The 22415-nt window shown below is 33.3% G+C and overlaps 1 protein-coding gene across 4 annotated transcripts in view; it reads right to left on the bottom strand.

The window, feature by feature from the left end:
- LOC126774447 (tyrosine-protein phosphatase Lar) overlaps positions 1–22415 on the bottom strand; it is a 387053-nt gene that overhangs the window by 30017 nt on the left and 334621 nt on the right. For all 4 annotated transcript variants that reach the window (XM_050495984.1, XM_050495986.1, XM_050495985.1 and 1 more), the window contains exon 7: positions 11325–11435. In XM_050495984.1, coding sequence (XP_050351941.1) covers positions 11325–11435 — 111 coding nt within the window. The remainder of the gene's footprint in view (positions 1–11324; positions 11436–22415) is intronic.

Raw genomic sequence — 22415 nt, 5'->3', positions numbered from 1 at the left:
TCAATTCGACTCGTTCATCTGTAAATACTTAAACTTGAAGGTACTACGAAAATACGCAACGGGAAATCCCAATTTAAAATTTTTTTGACTTTCGAAAGTCTTACAGAGTAAGGTATTATTTATACTTTGATATTAAATCGTAAGAATATCATTTTTAGTAATTATAGGATCGAATGCAACTCGTACTCTTTTTCATACTGATTTGTTTTACTATATAGAATTGATTGGAGTAATGAATCAGTTGTACACGTTATATATACTCCGTCAGAGTGTCACGGTAGCGTGCGAAAGCGATCCCGTGGCGCTCCTCGTTAATACGGAAAGGGTACCGCTGGTTTTTTAGTGGGTATTCCGATGTTCGGGGCGCACTCGGCGCCTTGGACACCGGCGAACTCAACATACGCCCCCACTGCTCCCGTAAAATAAAAGGTTATATATACTCAGTGAAAAACTCTTAATATTATAGACCGAATCATTGTTTTTATATAAAAATGAAAAGTAATAAAAAACGATATCAAAAACGCACAGTGAAAACAGGCCGACAATCTAACCAACGTGATCGAACCACATTTGATTGAGCGGAACATAATTCCTAACTCGCTCTCGTAAAACCTTATATATCCCATCGTACACGAAATAGATCTTGTTTGTCGCTTGAATTTATCAACGCTTAACCCGCAATATCACGCAAGAACATTGTCTGTCTAAACACGTGTGGGTTATTTTTAACACCTGAATCTCTTAAGCTGCAAGCTTGTAGTTTCATCTTCGTCGACGTGCTCTGAATATGCGCTTAGTTTGCTATTGTAAATGAGAAAACTGGGATTATAATATAACCTTTGCTTGAAACGGTGCTCGAGAGAAGCAATGCTTAGAAAACATATGTTAAATAATTCGTTTCCAGTTTTATACTCATGATAATGTAATTAATGCTTTTAGAATTACCGTTCCACTAGTAGTGGCTCTTAACACATATATAAATCGGGACTTATAAATTATGTGGTTGTCTTATATTGAGCTTATCGAAAAGTAATTAATGGTGTTATTTATACATAAATATGTAAAAGCATTTACGTTTTGCAACCTAACCTAAATCAATCAAAAAAAGGGTTTAGTCGACTTTGATTTATCTAATCTAGCTAACAAAATGATGTGAAATGTTTATCAAAATTTATCACACATTTTTTACGAATAGTTCGTACGTGACTTGGCATAATACAACATCGTATTATCAATCAGGTTCAACATATTGAAAATTTCAAACATAAGAATCCGTACCGGCTGTTTCTAAAGCGTTTTTCACTCAGGCCACGTCAAGCGAAGGAAGCGGGTGTAGAAATGTGGAAGTAATTACCATTTATTATTACGTAACTGGCCACTGCACTCACTTTGGAGCGCCTACTTTGTAAACGCCACAGAATAAGAAAAGATAAAGGTGGAAAAACATTTACTCGCCACCCATTATGTTAATTACAGTCACGAGCCCTCATTGTCGTGCTTGTTATACGCAAACAATTTAAGCCCCTAGCAAAAAGGAATTAGACCTAAATTGGTTTGCGAGCAAACATGGTCGTTTCGTGTGAAGGCGTTAAAAATGTAGGTAGGTGTAATTTAGGGCGTCGGACAGTATGAGACGGGATCGCATGTTGCGAAGACATTTCAAGATATTGTAAGCTAAATAACGCGAAAATCCTGTCAATATTCGGACGTCGATTGTTAGTTTATATTACACTCTACATATTCAGTAATGTCGTGTTCTGGTTTTCAGCTTGAGTGAGCCAGTGTAACAGGCACAAAGGATGTAACAGTTAAAATGCCAGTTCTATGTGAGGTGATGATCACTTACCATAAAGCCTATTTGTCAGTCTAGCTGTCTATATTACTAAAAAAAGTCGACATAATTATTATGTTAGGCTGATCAATCACGCCGCAGGTCCTTATGTCGAAAAATATTATTTCATACAATTTATCCATCACCGCCGACTAACATCAGTCACTGGTCTATCATTATTATGCAAATTGTATAGAATTACATTTCTGACTGACGGATCTGTTCCGCAAGGATAGACATTATAAAAGTTTCAGTGACTTCATAATTTTAAGTCCCATCAAGGACAATCTAAATTTTGAGAAAGTCTCTTTATAAAGTCTTATTATAAATGTTTCTCTCTATAATTCCTACTTAGTAAAGTCAAAAGTAAAGTAACAGTTTCCGAGTGTCCCAGAGTGGGGCTTAGGTCTTTTCTACTTTTGCGGAGATTTAGAGCTTAGTCCATCATGCTGCTAATATACGGGTTGGTGGATAAACATGTCGCAGATTTCATTCAACTCTGGCAGGTTTTCGATGCTTTCTTTCATCGCCGAGCACGAGATGAATTAAAAACACAAATCGAGTACATAATAAAACGGTGGTGTTTGCCCGGGTCTGAGCTAGTGAACCAGTGTTTAAGATTTACCTGATCTAACCCTTGGAGCATCGCGGCTCAATTCATGCTTATATTGTTTTAATTATGCTTTTATTATATAAAAAATTAATTTCATAGTACTGTAAGTATTCACTAAACTTAGTATAACCGTTGCTAGACGACTGTTTAGGTAAACACTGATTTCACTCTTTTTTCGTTATAGATTTGACATTCAAAAAAGGAAGACAAGCTTTGTTTAACTAATCTCCCGCTAGACAACGTTTATAAGTAAAGCCGAGAGACCTTATTTTACTTAAAATAAATAAACAATTCAAAACAAAATTAGTATTTTTTCAAAAACAATAATAAAAGTTAAGGCGGTAAAAAAACTCTAAAGTTGTAGCATTATAAAGTGTCTTATAATTCTTTGACAAATTTTAGCCTTTTTTTTATTTTATCATAAATCGCTTTAATATTTACACCATCGTTTTGAGGAAAATTATTCTTTTGTATAACGTTTCCGGCGCGTTCCGCTACTTTGTTTTCGCTTTTAATTAAAATGAGTCCAGACGAGAAATGTTCCGGAGATGCCATTTTCCGTATTAAAAGCGGAATAATTAGGACCGGTGCAATTGTTTTTTTTCGGTAGATTATTTCATGAGAACCGTGACGGTAACAAACAAACGACATTTAGGTATATTAATTGTTAAAGAGCAATTCGTTTTGACAAAAAGTAAGAATTTTTTTAAAACGTAATTCAACATAACCGTTAATAATATTCTCTATAATAACTTTTAAGCTTTAGACTATTTTTAATTACAGACAATTTACATCAGAGCCCAGTAAATCTCAGTCACCTCGTGTTTCACAGTGGGGGAAAACATAATAGGAAAGCCTGCATTTGTCGGATGAAATTCTACCACAATTTCCAATCATTCTTCTTAAAGTGAAAGAATACCTTCACTCTGCAGTGGGTTATTTACTTTAATTTGGGCTGGTGCTTTACTTTTTTTTACTTTTACTTTTATTGTAAGCCTGTCCATAAACCTGTACTGTACACCACACTATATAAATAAAATTAATATATATAAAGATATAGAAGATAATTTGTGATATGAAATTTAATCTCCAAGATTTTTCTTATAACCCTTCTCACGTACAATTTTATAGCATTACATTTAACTCGCATACTTAATTGTTTTATATTTTTTATATTGTTATTTTATTGCTATTTGTATTTAAAATAAACTATTTATTTACTTTATTTAATGTGTCCCTTTCCGCATATTTTAGAACTGGTCCGGCACCTATAATTTGTCTGGAAGAGACCGGTGCGATAAGGTCGCCTGTTGCTTCTAATGCAACTTTGAACATTCCGATAATTTGTAAGTATATATATATACATCATTTGTACATATTTTATATTAATATAAAAAACAATATGAATATATATACAGCTATTATATATCTATTGATGGCAATGCTCACTTTCGAAAAGTTAGTAAATGGATCACATTACCCTTTCGACTGACTTGTTCTTTTAATATTTAATTAACTGACAAATTTTATTTAAATTGGTTGATTTGCTGCAAACGTTGCAAAATCTCTATTCAAAATGACTATATAAAGATATGACTAATTCCTACATTGCTTAAACATTACTATACGTTGCTATTACTCGGTACAAAGAACTATCGCAAATTAAGAATCGCATTCAATTTATCTTAATGAACAAATAACAAATGAGGTCCGACTTTGAGTCAGTAAGGTTTCAGTTGAAAGGCAAACAATTTTACCTTAAATAAACTTTACCGAAGAGGGCAAATATTAGTAAATCTGAGTAATTCTGAAACGAAGGTAGTTATTCCGTTAATTAGTTATAGCTTCGGGCGGTAATGTTTAAAGTTTGAGAACGTTTCGTTAGCAATAGGGTAATTTATACCCCATATTGTGTGTTAAAATAACGTAACTTTGAGTGCTTAAAATATGGCTTCGGTGCCTTCACGACGATGTGTTTTATTTTTTCTCTCTATTTAACTATTATCATGTTTATACATAACAATAAACGGCCATTCTTATATAAATATTGTTTAGCGGTTAATTAGTTAAACAATACTGTGTCTTCTTCTTTCGAATGGAAAATCAATAGTGACAGAAAGAGCGAAAACAGTTTTTAATTAAATGTCCGTTAAGCAAAGTTTAAAAGTATGGCCGCGATTGGTTAAGCTATGACTGTTCATAACATTGATGCGGTCGCTCCATTACTTCAACAACCTTAGTCTTCCCGATACTATCTCTTTTGTATTAGGAATAGTTTAAACGTCTAAAGATCCGAAGATTAGGTTTGAATCTCAACTCATTGGCAACTAGTTGACAGTTTTCACACCTTAGATCGCACGTAAAGCGGATAGATCTGCGTCTTGCCTTTCGTCGATCGTGTCAAATAGCCTAATTTTGTTGTCGAAACCTTTGTGTTGCCTAAATATTTCGGCTCGAATTTTACTTGGTAGGATATTATTATTTATTTCACGTGAACCAGCATGAGTACAATATCTCCATTACTTGATAGTATTATCTAAATTGTCATGTATGATTTCAACGAAAATTTTCATATTATATACTTGTTTATACGAGATAAATGGTAAAAGGTAAAGGGTTAATATATTCGAAAATTCTCTCAAAAAACGGTTCCATTCTTTATTAGCACGGTCTCCCTTGGTTTCATAAATCCGAAGAACCTTTTATATTCGTACGCTTTACGTTTTTTATTCATATTTAGTGAGTAAAACGTAAAATTCGTAAAAACGAGCGTGTTTGAAATCATAATAAGATAACAAATATAAGAAAATATTTGCTTAAATTTTGAGGTACTATTACGCAGTGAGTTTAAAACGTTGTCGTATTTACATACAGAAAAGTGGAAACTATATTTAATATTTGATAAAGTCAAAGTTTTGTTTGGGAAAAAAATAAAGGAAATGTATGATTATTGAATTGGCAATTTCTGTTGCCATGCACTTATTCTTTACATTCATTAAAATAGCGTGCGAGATTTTGTCTTGAAATTAAATAGATTATTAAACAGATTAAAAAAATATGTTGGTGTATCATGTATATTATGGAATATTTTTGAAGTACAATGAGTTGAAATTCAATTCAAATTAAACATAGCTTGATTGTCCCAATGACATTTTTTTTTTGTATTTGCCGGGAGGGCAAATGATTCCACTCCACCTGATGGTAAGTGGTAGTAGAGTCCAAACGCGACGACGGCCATTACAGTTGGAAAGAATGTTTTGTACTAGCCGCCCCCGCCTTGCCGACCCGCAATATGCCTCTTAACGCCTCGTTTGAAGGCAAATAATTTTATTTAGCTTAGTGTGCCTGAAAATAAGATTTCGTCGCTCACCCTTGCTTTTTTACTGGTTGATCGATTTTCCTTACGATTTATAAGTGGCTTGCATTAATAGCAGCATTAGATAAGCATTACTCATTAAAAAAAAAACCTTAATCGGATGTGACAAAACGGATAATTATAGAACGTGTCGTAAACAACTCGCCGAAAACCACACGAATATCCTGTTGTCGGCATTATTATTGTATAGCAACAATTATAATTGCATTAATACACAAAAGTCACTACAAAACTCATTTGTTATTGAGAAGATATACCAAAGTCGATCACGTCATGGCTTACGGCATCGACTGTGTACTCAGGCACGGTTGTCAAACTCGTAATGTCAATAACCATCAATAATAACACTTTGACCAATGTTTTGGCAAGTGACCAAAACTGTAGCCAAGACAAACGAACAGTGAATGATGACTTGCTAAGTGTAGAATGCGTCATCGTTTCTAAGTTTCATTTTAGGGCTATAAGTCGTATGAATTTCACTAGTGATCTGATTCAGCTTCACTTGAATAAAGTTTACAATTACATTACTCAGGGTTCTGTTTTTATATAGAATAGGTAGGTGGACGTGTATATGGGCCACCTGATGGTAAGTGGTCACCAACGCCCATAGACATTGGCATTGTAAGAAATATTAACCATCGCTTACATCGCCAAAGCACCACCAATCTTGGGAATAAGATATCATGTCCCTTGTTCATGTAATTACACTGGCTTACTCACCCTTCAAACCGGAACACAACAATACAAGCTACTGCTGTTTTGCGGTAGAACATCTGAAAAGTGGGTGGTACCTACCCAGACGAGCTTGCACAAAGTCCTACCACCAGTAGTAGTACCAGTTACGCTAATTTATATCAAGCAAATCTTAATTAACTTTTCATTTGGAAGTTATTGTATTCTGCGATTTTGGCAGTTCAAAATCTGATAAATCTTCTAATTTTAGTATAATCAAATATAGGTTCAGTGTTTTTAGAAGCATGTAAGTATGTTTGTGCGTGCGTGGTGCTCGTATATATTTAAGTGAATTCAATTGATGATAGATTCGATATGTAATTGCTGTTTTCTTAACATCGCGTGTAGAGTAGACGAACATTTCCTCTGAGGCTTTAAATGAGAATTTGATAATGACAACGTTAATTGAATTTGGGAAGATTTTCCAGCCGGCTTCCTCCTGATTCTCTCCAACCCTTTTTGGGAATGATTTTGCATGTACGTTGTTATCCTGCAAGAACGATGGTTGAGGTCTTGTTAGGTGCCGGTATTATTGGTGCATAGCGCAAAAAAATGGCGGCTCTTACGAGAGCAATGGGTTAAGAGGTTATTCTATCTATTATCCAATCAGCCGGCAAACAAATAGCACCGTATTTATTTTAACTCTAAACAAATTAACTTAATCCTATCAATTACAGAGATGTACCTACAATGTAATTAATTGTGTGTCGTAATCTAATCGACAATAGGTCTTGTATTTACTTTACGCGATAGATACATAAAAGTATAATAAGATTTTATTCTCGGTAACAAGCCACTTCGGTAATTGTTTCAACACCACGGACACATTACACAATGAAGTCTAAATCGACACTTTCTTTTGTTTTTAATGTATAAATGTATTCAATCCGAAAAGAACAAGAAGATGAATTAAGATTTAAATGAATACAGACAAAAAATATTTCAGGATAAGATACATTTGAATTGTCTACATGAACCCAAACTATTTTACAATGTACGTACATATGTTACAATCCAGTTAAAATATTCAATTAACTTGAACGAATTCTGAAAAAATAATGGCATATAATAAATTGGATTATGACGTAGGTTAGAACAAAGGGTACTTTTATTATTCATTCATAAAGCGGGCGGATAACAGCTACTACACTACACTACATTTTGTTTTATGTTATAGGTAGGCGGATGAGCAAATGGGATATCTGATGGTAAGTGTTCACCACGGCCCATAGACATTGGCGATGTAAGAAATAATAACCATTTCTTACATCTCCAATGCGCCAACAACTTTGGGAACTGAGATGTTACGTCACTTGTGCCTGTAGTTACACTGGATTACAAGTATTGTTGCTTAGCGGCAGGATATCTTTTGAGTGGGTGGTACTCACCCAGACGGGTCTGCGCAGAGCCTACCACCACATAATGTTCGCTTTGATTGATCTTTTTACAAAATAATTCAGGTCTTACAATATATAATAAGATAAATAGAGACCTAATATATAAGTCAAGCATAATTCTGACTTACATTTGTACTATGACGATAGGAAATATGATAGATAAATAATTATAGCTCTAAAATCAAATTACTAAAAAGTAAAGTAACAGTCCACAAATGTTTCGCTGTTAGGCTAAGAACTCCAATTCTTATCGAGAAGAAGGTTTAGAGCTTTTGCCAGGAACCCATCACGCTGTTCCAATGCGGGTTGTTCGATACACATTTGGCAGATTTTCATACAACATATGTCGGTCACTTCACCGTGTTTTCCTTCACTGCCTCGGATGATAGGCAGTGAAGAAAAACTATTACTTAACTTATATCTTAGGAAGAAGTATTTACACAATAAAGTACTTGAAAGATCTGAGGTGTGCATAACGGTTTTGATATTTGTATAAAAGTTATTAATAATAATAAAAAAAATACATTCAATGATATATATTGTATTATTTATATTTGAATACAAATATCAAGGTAAATTATCATGTTTAAATATATCATAAAGAATAAGTGACTAGACGTATAGTATAAAAAAACTTTTTCCAAGCTAAGGCCGCTCCTCCCGCAAGGCCGGCCCTGACTATCGCTAATATCAGAAACTAATGGACCGACTTTAATGGAACATCAATTTTTTCTTCGATATCCTGGAGCTAATATTAGCTTTGTAATATAATGCGACACTAAAATATTCGATACGATATAACGATACCTATAATAGGACTAAATATGAAGCGTCAATAGCGCAAAGGCCTAGCGATAAAAGTCGCAAGTTCGATACTGACTAATGTCATGTATGAGGTCACTATACGATTCTAAGGCTCCACTCATCCACTCACACATTTTAATATCAGTATGCTATATGCAAGTTATAATTAAATATGTCGGTATAAAACTTTAATACGCGTCCGGTGTCGAGGACGGTAGCTTGTTTCAATATAATTTTACGTAAATACCTCAAATTATTCATTTATAAAGTTCGTCGAAGTCGATAAATTACATCGTTTACGACTTTAGGAAGTGTTTTGGTAAACCTAAATAAACTTTATCCTAACTTCAAACATTGTACGTCGGATAATTTTCTATTTCTCGACGAAAATTGTATCGGAGTTTGTGAATTTAAGAATTTAATTTATTCAAGTAGACATTTACAATCAATTGCTTTTCATAGAAATCATAAAATCATGTCGTCTAGCCTAAAAGATATAGGCCGCTTCATATCAGTATCATTTATTACCGCGCAGCTATCGGGCATACTTATTATCTAAGATGTTATATCTCTCCTGCCTGCGTTTGTGTTTATCTGTATTTACGCACACAACACATAAATACATATATTTGGTGGTAAGGCTTTGTGTAGGTACCACTTGCACATCGCATATTCTACCTTCAAAATTCATTGGCCCATCTGTCTATCTATATTGTACAAAAAAAAACTAAGTATTTGGCGGAAGAGCAATATAATAAGCTGCTAAGTGGGTGGTATACACAGAAGAGCTACACTAAGTCCTACCACCAGTAATAAAGCAGCATGACAGTAGTTTGTCTTCTTAATAGAAGAATCGGCATGAAATAGTAGATTTTTATTGTCACAATCCTTTTACGAAATTAATGAATTCGTACAATCCATCAATGTCAACGATTAAATACTCTATATAATTATTTTTATAAATTATTTAATTCATTTAAGTTTTTTATTTTATAAACCGTGTAATATGTTTGAAAATGCAAATATATATTTAAATAGTCCTTTGCATTATATTACTATTATCCCACGAGAGCTTTGCGGTTTAGTGTATAGAGTATGACGTCCATTTTCATACTGAGCCAAAGCCGTATAATTATAGCATCGATGGTACTTGAAATATATATGTTACCAGATTGTAAGGGCCATTGTTTATAATAAAATATGAACGGAACTATTGTTTTTAATATATTGAACCAACTTGAGTCTTACTATTACCACATTTTATTGCGATGTGGAAATAAAAATTATAAACACACTAACCTAACAGAAAACATTATAACTATCAAAATTGTATGCGTTTAATCGTAAATTTAATTTTTAGTCGGCCGAAGTATACTTGTTTGTAAGCGTATGATTAAAATATTTTTCTTTAGAATCATTATGTTTTTCAATAAACAAATAAAATATTTAAAAATAAAAATTAAATAAAAGTCCCTTCTATAATCTTACTAATACGAGAGTGCATTTGTTGTTATGTCCTGTTTCCCGCTTCGCGAATAAATGGATCGACAATTTCTTTGTAATAGAGAGTGTAATAGAGAGCGACGATGGGGATAAGCTAGTATTGCTGAATAAATTAATTACTAACGTTAAATAGTTCTATTATAAAAAAAAAAACATCGCATCTCTTGTAAGAACTAAAAACGGTTTTCCTACGCGGCTTTATAAATTGTTAGCACTTAAGTACAATCAGTCACGGCAATCTGAAGCGAGATAGTTAGCGTACCGACGCTATCTCATGCGAATATACTGCGAATATTATTCTCACCGCAGCCTACTTTCCGTCTGATAATAAAGCGCTGCAGTTGAAAATAACGACTCCCATATGTAATTTTGAACAGCGCCGTAACAGCGCTCGGTGGCGCAAACGTATGAGTGTTTGCGGCCAACTGGGTGCCCCCGTTTCAAATTGCGTGTTATGGACTAGAGTAAACTTGATGAGGGCTTTACTTGAAACCTATAGGTTTATTTATTGACGTCATTTATGCTGAAATCGATGGCATTTCAGAGACAGAAACGCGGAAACTTTCCTCTTACGAAGTATCGGACGTCTGGTCACGCGCGACGGCAAAGTAAGCAACCAATCTTGGTTGCTAATATTATAAAATATAATATTATAAAATAAGAAATGGTTCATTTCTTATTTATAAAAGTGAATGACTCGTTATGAACTGAAAGTTAACAGACCGAATTTATTAGCAATAACATAAGGAAAACTGTATGTGTTCATAATATTATAATGAACATTAATATGGCTTTTAACCACGACCAAGTAATCTCAAAATCATGACTGCTACGAAGAAAAAAACATCGTGATTATCAATAATTAATGTAGGAATAAAAAATTTTTATATTTGCATTAAAATATTCTTTCGCAATTTTTAGTGATAAAAATAAAAAAGTCACTTTCCGGCCTATAAGTCATCTCTATTCATTCGATAGCTCCGTTGCTGTTTAAAAGAAGGGTAAACCAACGAACACATTTCACCATTTATAATATTAATACCAATATATAATACTATTAGTCTTTACCTTTGACATACAACGACGTCGGCTTAGAGAACTCCGTTCCGATGGCGTTCTCGGCGACACATTCAAACTTCCCTTGGTCTTCTTCCTCGCTTTTCACAATTTGTAAAGTCCCTGGAATATAATGATTTAATTAGCAAAATGATATAACTCCTCATGGACATGCTATATGTAATAATATAATTATATATACGAGTATGTCATCTATTTTGTTCGTGTATTAATTACCATTTCACCTATCATTCATCCGATTAAGTCGATTGTTTGCAAAATTAATTATATTATTAGTAAGGCAATGTTTAATAGACAGCAAGCGAGTCGTATCGAATAACTTTATACATAAAAACATAAAGATTAATTACAGCACATGTATGGTCATGGCTAGTATATAAATTCAATCATGGTTAGACATTCTTATATCGTTCTTGATACTCATGGAATAAGGTCGAGGTTACAAAGTTGAAGACAACTGTAGTTTCGTTCAACATAACATACGCGTAATAGCCTGTAAATGTTCCACTTCTGAGCTACGGCCTCTCCATTTGAGGATAAGAGGAATCTGTTAAGATTCATCTGTACTTTTATTTATTTTTTTTCATTCATCGCAAATGATAATTTGATTGATATTTTAAAGTTATTTATCTATGCGCAAAAACGATATATATGACGCGGTGATCTGAGACAACTGCTTGAAGTTCAGAAGCAGTACCAACTTTACGTAATATCCGAGGCACGTGATAGTAATCACAGTCAACTTTCAATTTCCCGGCTGATACTGAGGATTACTCGACAGAAAACCGCAATAACATTTTATTGACCCGCGCTAGAGTTTAGGCCCAAGGCCTTTGAATTTGAAGAGTTATAAGCTAGCGGAAGACCTACTAGTCCAAGGAGGCAACGATTTACATATACATATAATGTGTTGTTTATGCTACATTGTAGCATATTCAACGAGTTCGCGTGAGCGTTTAGACTTACTTAACAATTTAATGCTAACAATGATTCAGATGTTTTATGATTTCAGAATGTAAGTCAAATTTACTAAGAATTTTGTATTTTAGTTAAAATTTTTGATATAAAACTTGACTCTGCAATAATTGATAAGGTTATAGTGAAAATCACATGTATTTAACTATGTTATCAATGCAAAATTATTTATATATTGTATTACGTTTACATAAAACTAGACTTGAAATCAGGCATAACAATCCTAAAATGCATATAGACATTGCATATAAATTGATATTTAAATAGAATAAAAAATACAATAAAATTGTAAAAAGTTTTGTTATATGCGAATTAATTGTATTTTTTTGTACAAAACTATACACTAAACAGGAGAAGAAACAAAGAAGAGAATTATCGAATCGGTGTTAGCTTCAAGTTAAGTTGGTTGGACACGATGGACTTTTAAAAAGATTTAAAAAGTAATCGGGTTTGATTTGTCTTCCAGGAAACTACCGGAATGTAGTATCAAATATTATTTGAATTGATAATATTTATGTATATTATTCGTGGATATATTTGAACGAACAAATTATAGTGACAATTTTTCATTTTACTGGTGGTAGGGCTTGTGCAAAATCGTATGTTCCATACACTCATTTGATATTTAACTACAAAATAGCGATATTTTTAATGTATTTTTGGGTACAGCCGAAGTTGGTGTGTATAATAAACAGCTAATACTTCTTATGATGTCAAAATCTATGGAGCCATCCATTGTTAACTTATCCCGTGGTAAGTCTTTGGATGTATAATATTAGCATCTTCTCTATTTATGAACAAAATCAATAAAAATGTAGTCATCACGGGGCGCCCGGACCACGAACCGAGTAAAATATAGAAAAACAGATTTTCGTTGCTAAAATATTTATGATTTCATTTTAGTGATAATAAAGTACAGCAACGAAGTGTTCTCGCCATGCACACACAAGGGAGTTTTGAGCAGCGGCGAGAACGGGGCATGACGGGATAAACGAGCTTCATACTATTTGCCATCACAGCATACGAGTCGGTATTAGCCAATAGAAGTTTCACGTCAATAAATAAAAGGGTTTACATTAAACGTTCAATTTAAAGAGGTCGTGAAAATTCTCTTTCAAACTTAAACATACATGCAGTAAAAGTTAGATAACATCCGTGGACGCTGTCTACTTCGTAATTGAATAAGTACGGAGCACGTGTAGTTTTCACACAGACGATTTAGTATGCGCTTATCGATGGGACGTTCGTGCTCCAGAACTACGAAACTACCAAACTGTCAAAGGGATAAAAAGTTGCGAGTTGTAAACAACGTACTACCCGTTCTCACAAAGGGAATTTAATTACGAAATGAATTCTGAGTTTTACACTCGAAGAACATTTAACGATTTCATTGACTTCATTTTCTTTTTTCGAATGGTGTACATTTATAATTTAATTGAGTTTACATCAGGAATCGAATTATACAGCCGAGCGTTCCCTTTTTTGTTATATAGGAAGTTATCAGACCAGTTAATAGACCGATGGTTTTCTCTTTTGTCCATAAACACTGGCACAACAATAAATATAAAACCTTCTTAAATGAATGCCCCGCATATCCCATGTATATCTTGGGATCTACACATACGCTTAGGATTGAGTGAGTAGGGCAAATGCGCTTTCTTTGGCATCTTACTTTTGCAGTTGTAAGAATCAAAATTTTTCGAAATTATTTATATAGAATTCTTAGAAAATCGTAGACCAAAATTAGATCTAGTATTTTTATATCAAATTTTTAACTTCATGATTGACTTTTACTCTCTTGTTGTAGCTTTAGATTAAGGGTTCCAACAAAATATCCGAGAAAGTCAATTAAATCACTTTTGTATTTTCTAAGGCGTTCAACAGTTATGGGTGCTAATTCGACAATCCCAAAAATTAGTCAACTTTATAATAAGCTCTATGAACCAGATTTGCATAGCAATTTTCTCGCTGATTCTGGAGATCGATCTATGAAGTTTTGAGTACATTTATTATATGTATATAGTTTACTGAAAACTTCATATGATTATATATATACATATATTATAATTACTTTATTACTTAGTCAATTACAAGAAACAAAATAAATAAATAAAAATATATCAATGGTCGGGATCTTAGATATTATGCCACTGACCATATTGGCTGACTTAATATTCAAACTGGGACAATAATATGTCGCCCACCTCTAAAGTGAGCCTCTCCGATGATACTTCGCGCGAGTACTGACATTTCCATAGCAGCTAAACAATGTAACATCCAAAACTAGAGTACTAGATCCAGATTGAACGACGATTTTTAATTATATACAATTTTCCTTCTTCATAGCCTTGTACTTAATACATATTATCCCGACAACAATACGAGAGCTGACTTCAGTCAAATCCGATGAGGATACACCGAATCATTTCGGCTTAAGAGCCGTCTGTCTAATGCCGTCGACTTCTGACGGCCGTCTTAAGATTTCGCTCGGGGCATAAATCAGTACACGTAATAATCATTTACGTCATTCATTAGGAGTTACTGCCGCTCATATGTGTCCCCGTGAGATCAGTGTAACCACTTAATCAACCGCTCCTGCGTAAAGTAAACGAACCTTACCTCCTGTCGACCTAAGAGCTAGATTAGACGAGCCTCCATGATAAAGTGTCTTTGTCCACTCACGTGTGAGCCAAGGATATCTAATGTCTTCGGACATCGACGTTCCGTTTGTTTAAACGTAGAGTGCCGACTGGGGTCAAAGTGGGTTGGTCAAGCATAATGCCTGCACGAGCCGGCTATTCTGTTGGACGTTTATGAATAGCCCTTATTTTTCTTTTAATTATACGTCCCCTGCTGTCCGTTGACGCGTTTTGTCGGTGTATTTAGTGTATATACATGCATGTTTGTTCATTTATTTGTTTGAAATTTTCGACTATTAATGAAGTGAATAAGCATAGAATATTTTAATATAATTTCGTAAAAAAGTATTAAATTACATAAATGTAAAACAAAGAGACATCAGTCGTATGAAATAATCCTATCATCATCATTTGATTATTTGAAACAAATATACATAACAGTTAATATAAATTGAAATTCGAATACACGAGTATATAAGTTAGAGGCAGTTGAGTGGAATATTCAATTTCATTAATACGTACGAAAAAAAAAATCATATAATATCGTTAATACGAAACGAACTACAAACCGTTAAAACGATGTTATCTCTTATACGATGAAAATCATTTTTTATCAATTCTTTAAATTTTTTTAGACATATATTTTGTTATTTAATTATAATTCATTTTATCCTACACCTCTAAACCACATCCAAAGCTAGTAAGGAAAGGCATTGATATGTCACTTACGATAACAAAAAAAAAACAGGCGAGTAAAGTGGCAAGTAAAGATGCAATGTAACAGCTGACATTAATTAAAGTTTTATAATTAAATCAATGTTTATAAAATAAAAGACACAAACGAAACAAAAATATAATACTAAGGCTTACGATATATTTAACCACAAATGGAATTCGATTACGTCGGTAATAACTAGTGTATTTATAGCTATAAAATGCAACGAAAGCAAACTCCGACTGCGGCCGGCGGTACATATCACATATTACGTGATATTACTGTCGTACGATGCGTTATTATGTTATGTAGACAATTTAATTAAATGTTACCATATCTCCGCTTATGTACACACATGTGTAAGCCGGTTATTGCATGTGTACTGTGTGCTTAGTTCCGTCTCTATACTCACTCTATACATCGTGATAATTTGCTTAAAGACCGCATAATTAGTATTCAATATATGCTTTGTACAAGACATATGTGCTGGCATCGATGTTTTACAGAACTTTTGTTGAATAAAATGAAAAAATGAACTTTTCCACATTAAATGTACTTTTAATAACATAATAAAACAAATATAAAGTAAGGAGATTTATTTTCCCTAGAACGTTGTATGGTTGAAAAAAAAAAAGCGCGCTAATCTCAACCCGCCATTTTGTTAGTGGACAGAAAGGTAGCCATTATTTCATTATTGGCGCGACTTGTGATTTGTTGAATGTAAGTAATTTTTGACTTAGTAATTTACGTCAATTCGTTTGATTTATGAGAACACCGTGTTCTATTTTTATAAATACCAATTCCAGGTTTATATAAAATCTGTTTCACTTCGGAATGCTAAATATATAATAATAATAATAATAGTTGCCTTGTTAATAGATTTGATTGAAATAACTAAATTTATTCAAAAGTAGTGGATTCAAATCCATCTTTGTTTTGACTTTTAATTTGTGTAAATAATGAAACACTGCATGTGTCCGATGATATGCTGCCACATATATTCAACTAAACCATTGCAGCGTGGTGGAATAATCTCTAAGCTTCTCCTTACAGCAAAGATAAATAAAGAAGTAAGCTTTCGTTTTGATATAAGTTATATTTTTTAGTGATGCATAACAAGGCGTAGCAATGATTCTTTTTATCTATTGTTATATATCCTGGAACCGAATGTTCTATAGAACGCTAATGCAAACAATAACTGTACAAAGTTTCAACTCAATCGGAAGAACGTTGCGTAAACATATAGAATACAAGCAATAACATTTATATTGAAGAATCTATAGAATATCAATAGTAATCATATTATTGTATCAATACGATAAGATTTTTGCATTATTATTATGCATTCTATGTACTTTTATGCATTTGTTATAACAGTAACAGCCTCTTAATGTCCCACTGCTGGGCTAAGGCCTCCTGTCCCTTTTGAGGAGAAGGTTTGGAGCTTATTTCACCACGCTGCTCCAATGCGGGTTGGTAGAATACACATGTGGCAGAATTTCAATGAAATTAGACACATGCAGGTTTCCTCACGATGTTTTCCTTCACCGTCAAGCACGAGATGAATTATAAACACAAATTAAGCACATGAAAATTCAGCGGTGCTTGCCCAGGCTTGAACCCACAATCATCGATTAAGATTCACGCGTTCTAACCACTAGGCCATCTCGACTACTTTTATAACAGCAACATTAAATAAAATTAATAATTTCAAAAAAAAATATATACATAAAAATAACTAGAAACAATTGGACACTGTCTTTTTTTACATTCAGAAACATCGCGTCTGATTAGACCCGTTTCCAAGTGAATCGACTATATTTTTTCTCAGTGAAGTTTTGTACACTATTTCATCCCGAGTTAATATTGCGAAGGTGTTGTAAAAATATGGTAGTCTCTAGGCGCGAGCGAATAAATTTAGGTTCGTCGTCTACAGGGTACGACGTAAGATAGTTATGAATATTGCTATGAACTATTTATAATTCGTGCATTTTTTTTAAATGTTATAGACATTTCAAAAAATGTACTATATACGTATGACTGTAACAATATAAATGCCGTGGTTGTTTAAAAATACTGTATTTTGAAGTCGGTGAATATTTTAAAATAATTAGCTTCTTGTATTTAATATCATTTATATTAAGATAACGACAAAAATTGTTTGCACTTTTAGATTTTTTAAACAATATATATCCGAAAATAAAAACACAAGATATAATTGTTATCAAAATTATTGCATAGTCAAGTGATAGAAAACTATTCTTTTTTTATAAATATTTAATAAAAATTAATAACAAAATATATAAATTTGAAATAAAGCTACCACCATTTCAGAAAGTAGATTGTACCGAAAAAAAAAACAGTTGAAAGCTCAATGATTGCGATTTAAAATAATATATTTTATTTAAAAATCCTCTAATTCTGCTGGAAGCTATGTCATCGACTTTGCACGCTCATAGCAACTAACTTAATATTTAATGCTTTTTTGTAGTATATTAAGATAAAATTTGTTTGCGATAAAAAAATCTATTCAATCTAAATTACATGGAAATAAATCCACATTATTGTATGAAACATTAACTGCAGACCTTTACATGGGATATAAAGATAGATCCACGCTATGCCATACTATTTTTAAATAGAAAGCAAGCATACGACCTTTTCTAGGCGCAAGAGGATAAAATTTATGCGTATCAATTCTCAGCGGGGGATGATGAATTGAAAAGTAATGCGCGAATAATATGACTACACTTGAATATTATATGTTCTATCACACGGGATGTGGAGGAGAAAAGGATTTTCGTGGAAGAATGTAGTTTTGTTTTATACGAATGGCTTAACGACGTTTTACCAAAATCTGGACTGGTATATAAGATACATATGTATTTTACTAATAATTTAAACGTGACCAATGTTTTAATAAGCAACGTTTGAAAGTTAGCGATTATAGTTAACTGGCATATCGTAGAGGTTAGCGATAGCGCACAGATTTCATGGAATAGACTTTTTTGACACGCTCTATGGATCTATTTATTTCATACGTGATGGTTCAGGCCTGTCCGAGTACTACATACTTATCAATTATTCTACCACCAAACGTTTATCTAGTATCTACTGTGTTCCGTTTGAAGAGTGCCTGAACCAATTTAATTAAAGTCACAAGCGATATCATAGCTCTGATCAATTTATTCTTGTAAAGACACGATTTAAAAGTGCTTGTGAGAGCTTTATTTACGCAAAGTATATTGGCGTGTGGTACATTGGCGGTGTAAGAGTAACTTAGATTATCTGTAGTAACAACATCTGTCAATGTCAACGTGAGCGTTGATTCATATATATATATAACTAGCTATCTTACTATAATTTTCATTACTATTCTCTCTTTTTTTAAACGAATCGCTATTTGTTAGCTTATAAAGTTTAGTTTTTTTATTGGCCATTCTTAAATTGAAAAATAACGACATAAATTATATAATCTATAATTAACTTGTATTTTTAAATGAAAGTTTAATTTTGAATTATATCCAAGTTCATTATATAATATCCATTACTCGATAAAGTTATTCTCGAAGATAGATCAGATTGACATTTTTATGAGAACATACTTTAAACGAGAAACTAAGAGCCGTCCAGTTTTTCAATTAATTAAAATCCATTTTCGTTAGTCTAAAAGATATTTTTATGTAATTAGTTTTCATTAATTTAGATTTTTTTAATAAGTATTACATATATACAATTCAAAGAAACTGTTGATAATGCGAATAAATGTAATATATATTATAAATAACAATAACAGCCTGTTAATGTCCCACTGCTGGGCTAAGGCCTCCTCTCCCTTTTGAGGAGGTTTGGAGTTTATTCCACCACGTTGGTAGAATACATATGTGGCAGAATTTCAATGAAATTAGGCACATGCAGGTTTCCTCATGATGTTTTCATTCACCATCAAGCGCGAGATGAATTATAAAAATAAATTAAGCACATGAAAACTGAGTTTTAGAATTGTAAAATAAGTTTTATATATTCAATCGGTACTATATATTTTACATGGCTGTGCAAGCCCAAGGCACTATCGCCAAACAGCAATATTTAGTATTGTTGTCTGATCACTATCAGATGTAGGACGATGTCTTTTCGTGCCTTCCAGACCACGCAAATTTAACACTGTCAACTTCACTTGCTCTGGATTGATATTTTGAATTTCGTAGCGGAGGAACATAAAAACTTTTATATTGACTAGGGATTTAAAGTCAGGACCTTGTGATCGCAAATCGCTTTTATCACTCGACATTCCGAACCTTGTACCGTTTAATTGAACCGATTGAAAATGATAATATTTTTAGTGATTCGATCGTTATTGTAAGAGCCTACAGGATTTTTTAAAATTAATTTTGGTGAAAAAAATAATATACGACTTTCATAGTAGTTTTTTAAAAGACAGAAACGTTCCAAGTGTTGAAAAGAAGGCGAGCCAATGGACATACAATTGGCTTGGTTTGTTTGTGGGTCGAGTGTACTTCGCGTCCGAGCTGCCATGTCAAAAATGAAAATAACTGCCTACGAGTTTTAGAGAACGACACGACACGATTTTTTTTATAACTATGCTCGCTAGCGTTTTATAGACTGCCAGTCAATAAAATAAACTTTACGACGGAATATTCAGTTGGCTTTATTTAATATTCTAGCAATACAAACTGCGAAATTAGTACTTAGTTGTACAATAGAGAAAACAACAAAAAAAATATAAAATTAAATATAAAATATATAAATATATATTGATATAGAGCCAAGATGGTTCATTGGATAAAACAGATGGATTTTAACCGAAGATAACGGGTTGAAATCCAGGTAAGTACCGGGCAATTCAGATCATGCTTGGCTGCAAAGGAAAACATCGTGAAAAGCCTGCATGCATCGAATGAAATTTTGATACAGGTACACTAACCCACAATCGGTCAGCGTGGTGGACTAAGTTCCAATTTTAGGGGCTTTTATTTTACTCTTCTTATAAATGATTTTTATATAATAAAATAGTAGTTCTTTAATATAATTTTATATCGTACATAGTTTATATTACAAAAAGCTTAAATCAAGTGTAAATATTAAATAAAATAAGACCGCTTAACCGCAATCAAGTTAAATAATTCTCCGTGAAAAGTCAACTCGAAATCACCTTAGCGCGCGCGGGTACGCGGCAAATGTGACAAATAGTCGAATCGTGAAAGCCATTCGGGCATTTACGATAAATAAAATACAGACCATTGCGGCGTGCTTTTTATTTTAGTTTCCTACATCTCGTGGCTTACTGTAATCCCTGGGTCCCTCCACGTAGCCGTCGCTGTTTTATTTGATTACTGGGAATGCCTCAGGGGTACCGCCTGCGATTTGGACCGGCTCTGACATGTTTGTGATTATGGTTCCCATTTTTTTCGCGTGAAAATGTCATCTTTCTTTGTGACTTCTCGTTTCGGACGCGTAACGCGGACTCGCTCCGTTATTAGTTACACGTTTGTGTTTTGTTCTCGCAATAAATTATAAGTGTAGTAAAATAAATATTTATGCGTAAAGGAAGAAAACATCGAATTACTGACGTAACTAGAAAGACTATTTCTAACAAAAAACGACTAATATATTATATATCAACGAATATAAATATAAAACTATTAATATAGTCATATAAAAATGAATAAAAATTTAAATTTAAAAAAACTAAGCTAACTAAAAATACGCCGAGTGTTATGTACCTACGGGACTCGTAAATTCGACCAAACAAACTCAACGAGCCCAAACTCGAGGGTTTACTAGTAGTCATTGAGGAGTTCTACGATCCACCAATCCACCAAATTATTGGATTGTCGTTCGAATTACATATATGTACTACGTGTAAAGTTTAAATCGACTGTCTACACAAACGGAGGTTTTACAGAGTTTTTTATGTACCGTTTTTTGAGATAAAGAGGGCGTTTAAAAATAATATGTTCTATGACAATCGTAAGAATATAATTAAATAAGTAACAGCCTGTCCCATTGCTGAGCTAAGGCCTCCTCTCCTTTTTTGAGGAGAAGGTTTGAAGCTTATTCTACCACGCTGCTCTAATGCGAGTTGGTGAAGAAAGCAAAATTTCAGTGTAATTAGATACATGCAGGTTTCCTCACAAGCACGAGAAAAATGAACTTTAAACACAAATTAAGCACATAAAATTTCAGTGGTGTTTGCCCGGATTTGAACCCACAATCATCGGTTAAGATTCGCGCGTTCTAACTATTGTGCCATCTCGGTTAAAGAATACATTTTATAAAAAATTTAAGAACATCATTGTAGAGAATCATTTAAAATTACTTGAAAACATATATTACATTGTAATAGTAATTATTACAAAACGAACAACCACTTGTAATTACATACTCGAACATTCGAGACAGGAAACGTCTCGTCTATAAACTACGCTGGTAGCCCCGAGAGAGCCTTTATCAACTCGACATAGCCGTATCATAAACATACGGAACAGATGTTTCCAAGCCTGACCACTAAGTGACATAGTAATTAAATCAAAACGTCCCATTCGCTGTCCAAACTGAATGAACTCTGCCTTTATAGCTAGTGTGTCACTTATAAAGTTTACAAAGACTTAGAAAAACGACCCCAGCTGGAAGCGGCACGGGGCGTGGTTTCGCGAGGACATACGATCTCAATCAAGTCGGACCACGCCCATGCCACTGTTATTGTTGTACGAGTTAAGACCCGCTTTTTGC

Source organism: Nymphalis io, chromosome 16 (assembly GCF_905147045.1).
Source record: "Nymphalis io chromosome 16, ilAglIoxx1.1, whole genome shotgun sequence".
Classification (NCBI taxonomy): Eukaryota; Metazoa; Arthropoda; class Insecta; order Lepidoptera; family Nymphalidae; genus Nymphalis; species Nymphalis io.
This window is presented reverse-complemented; position numbering and strand designations above follow the sequence as displayed.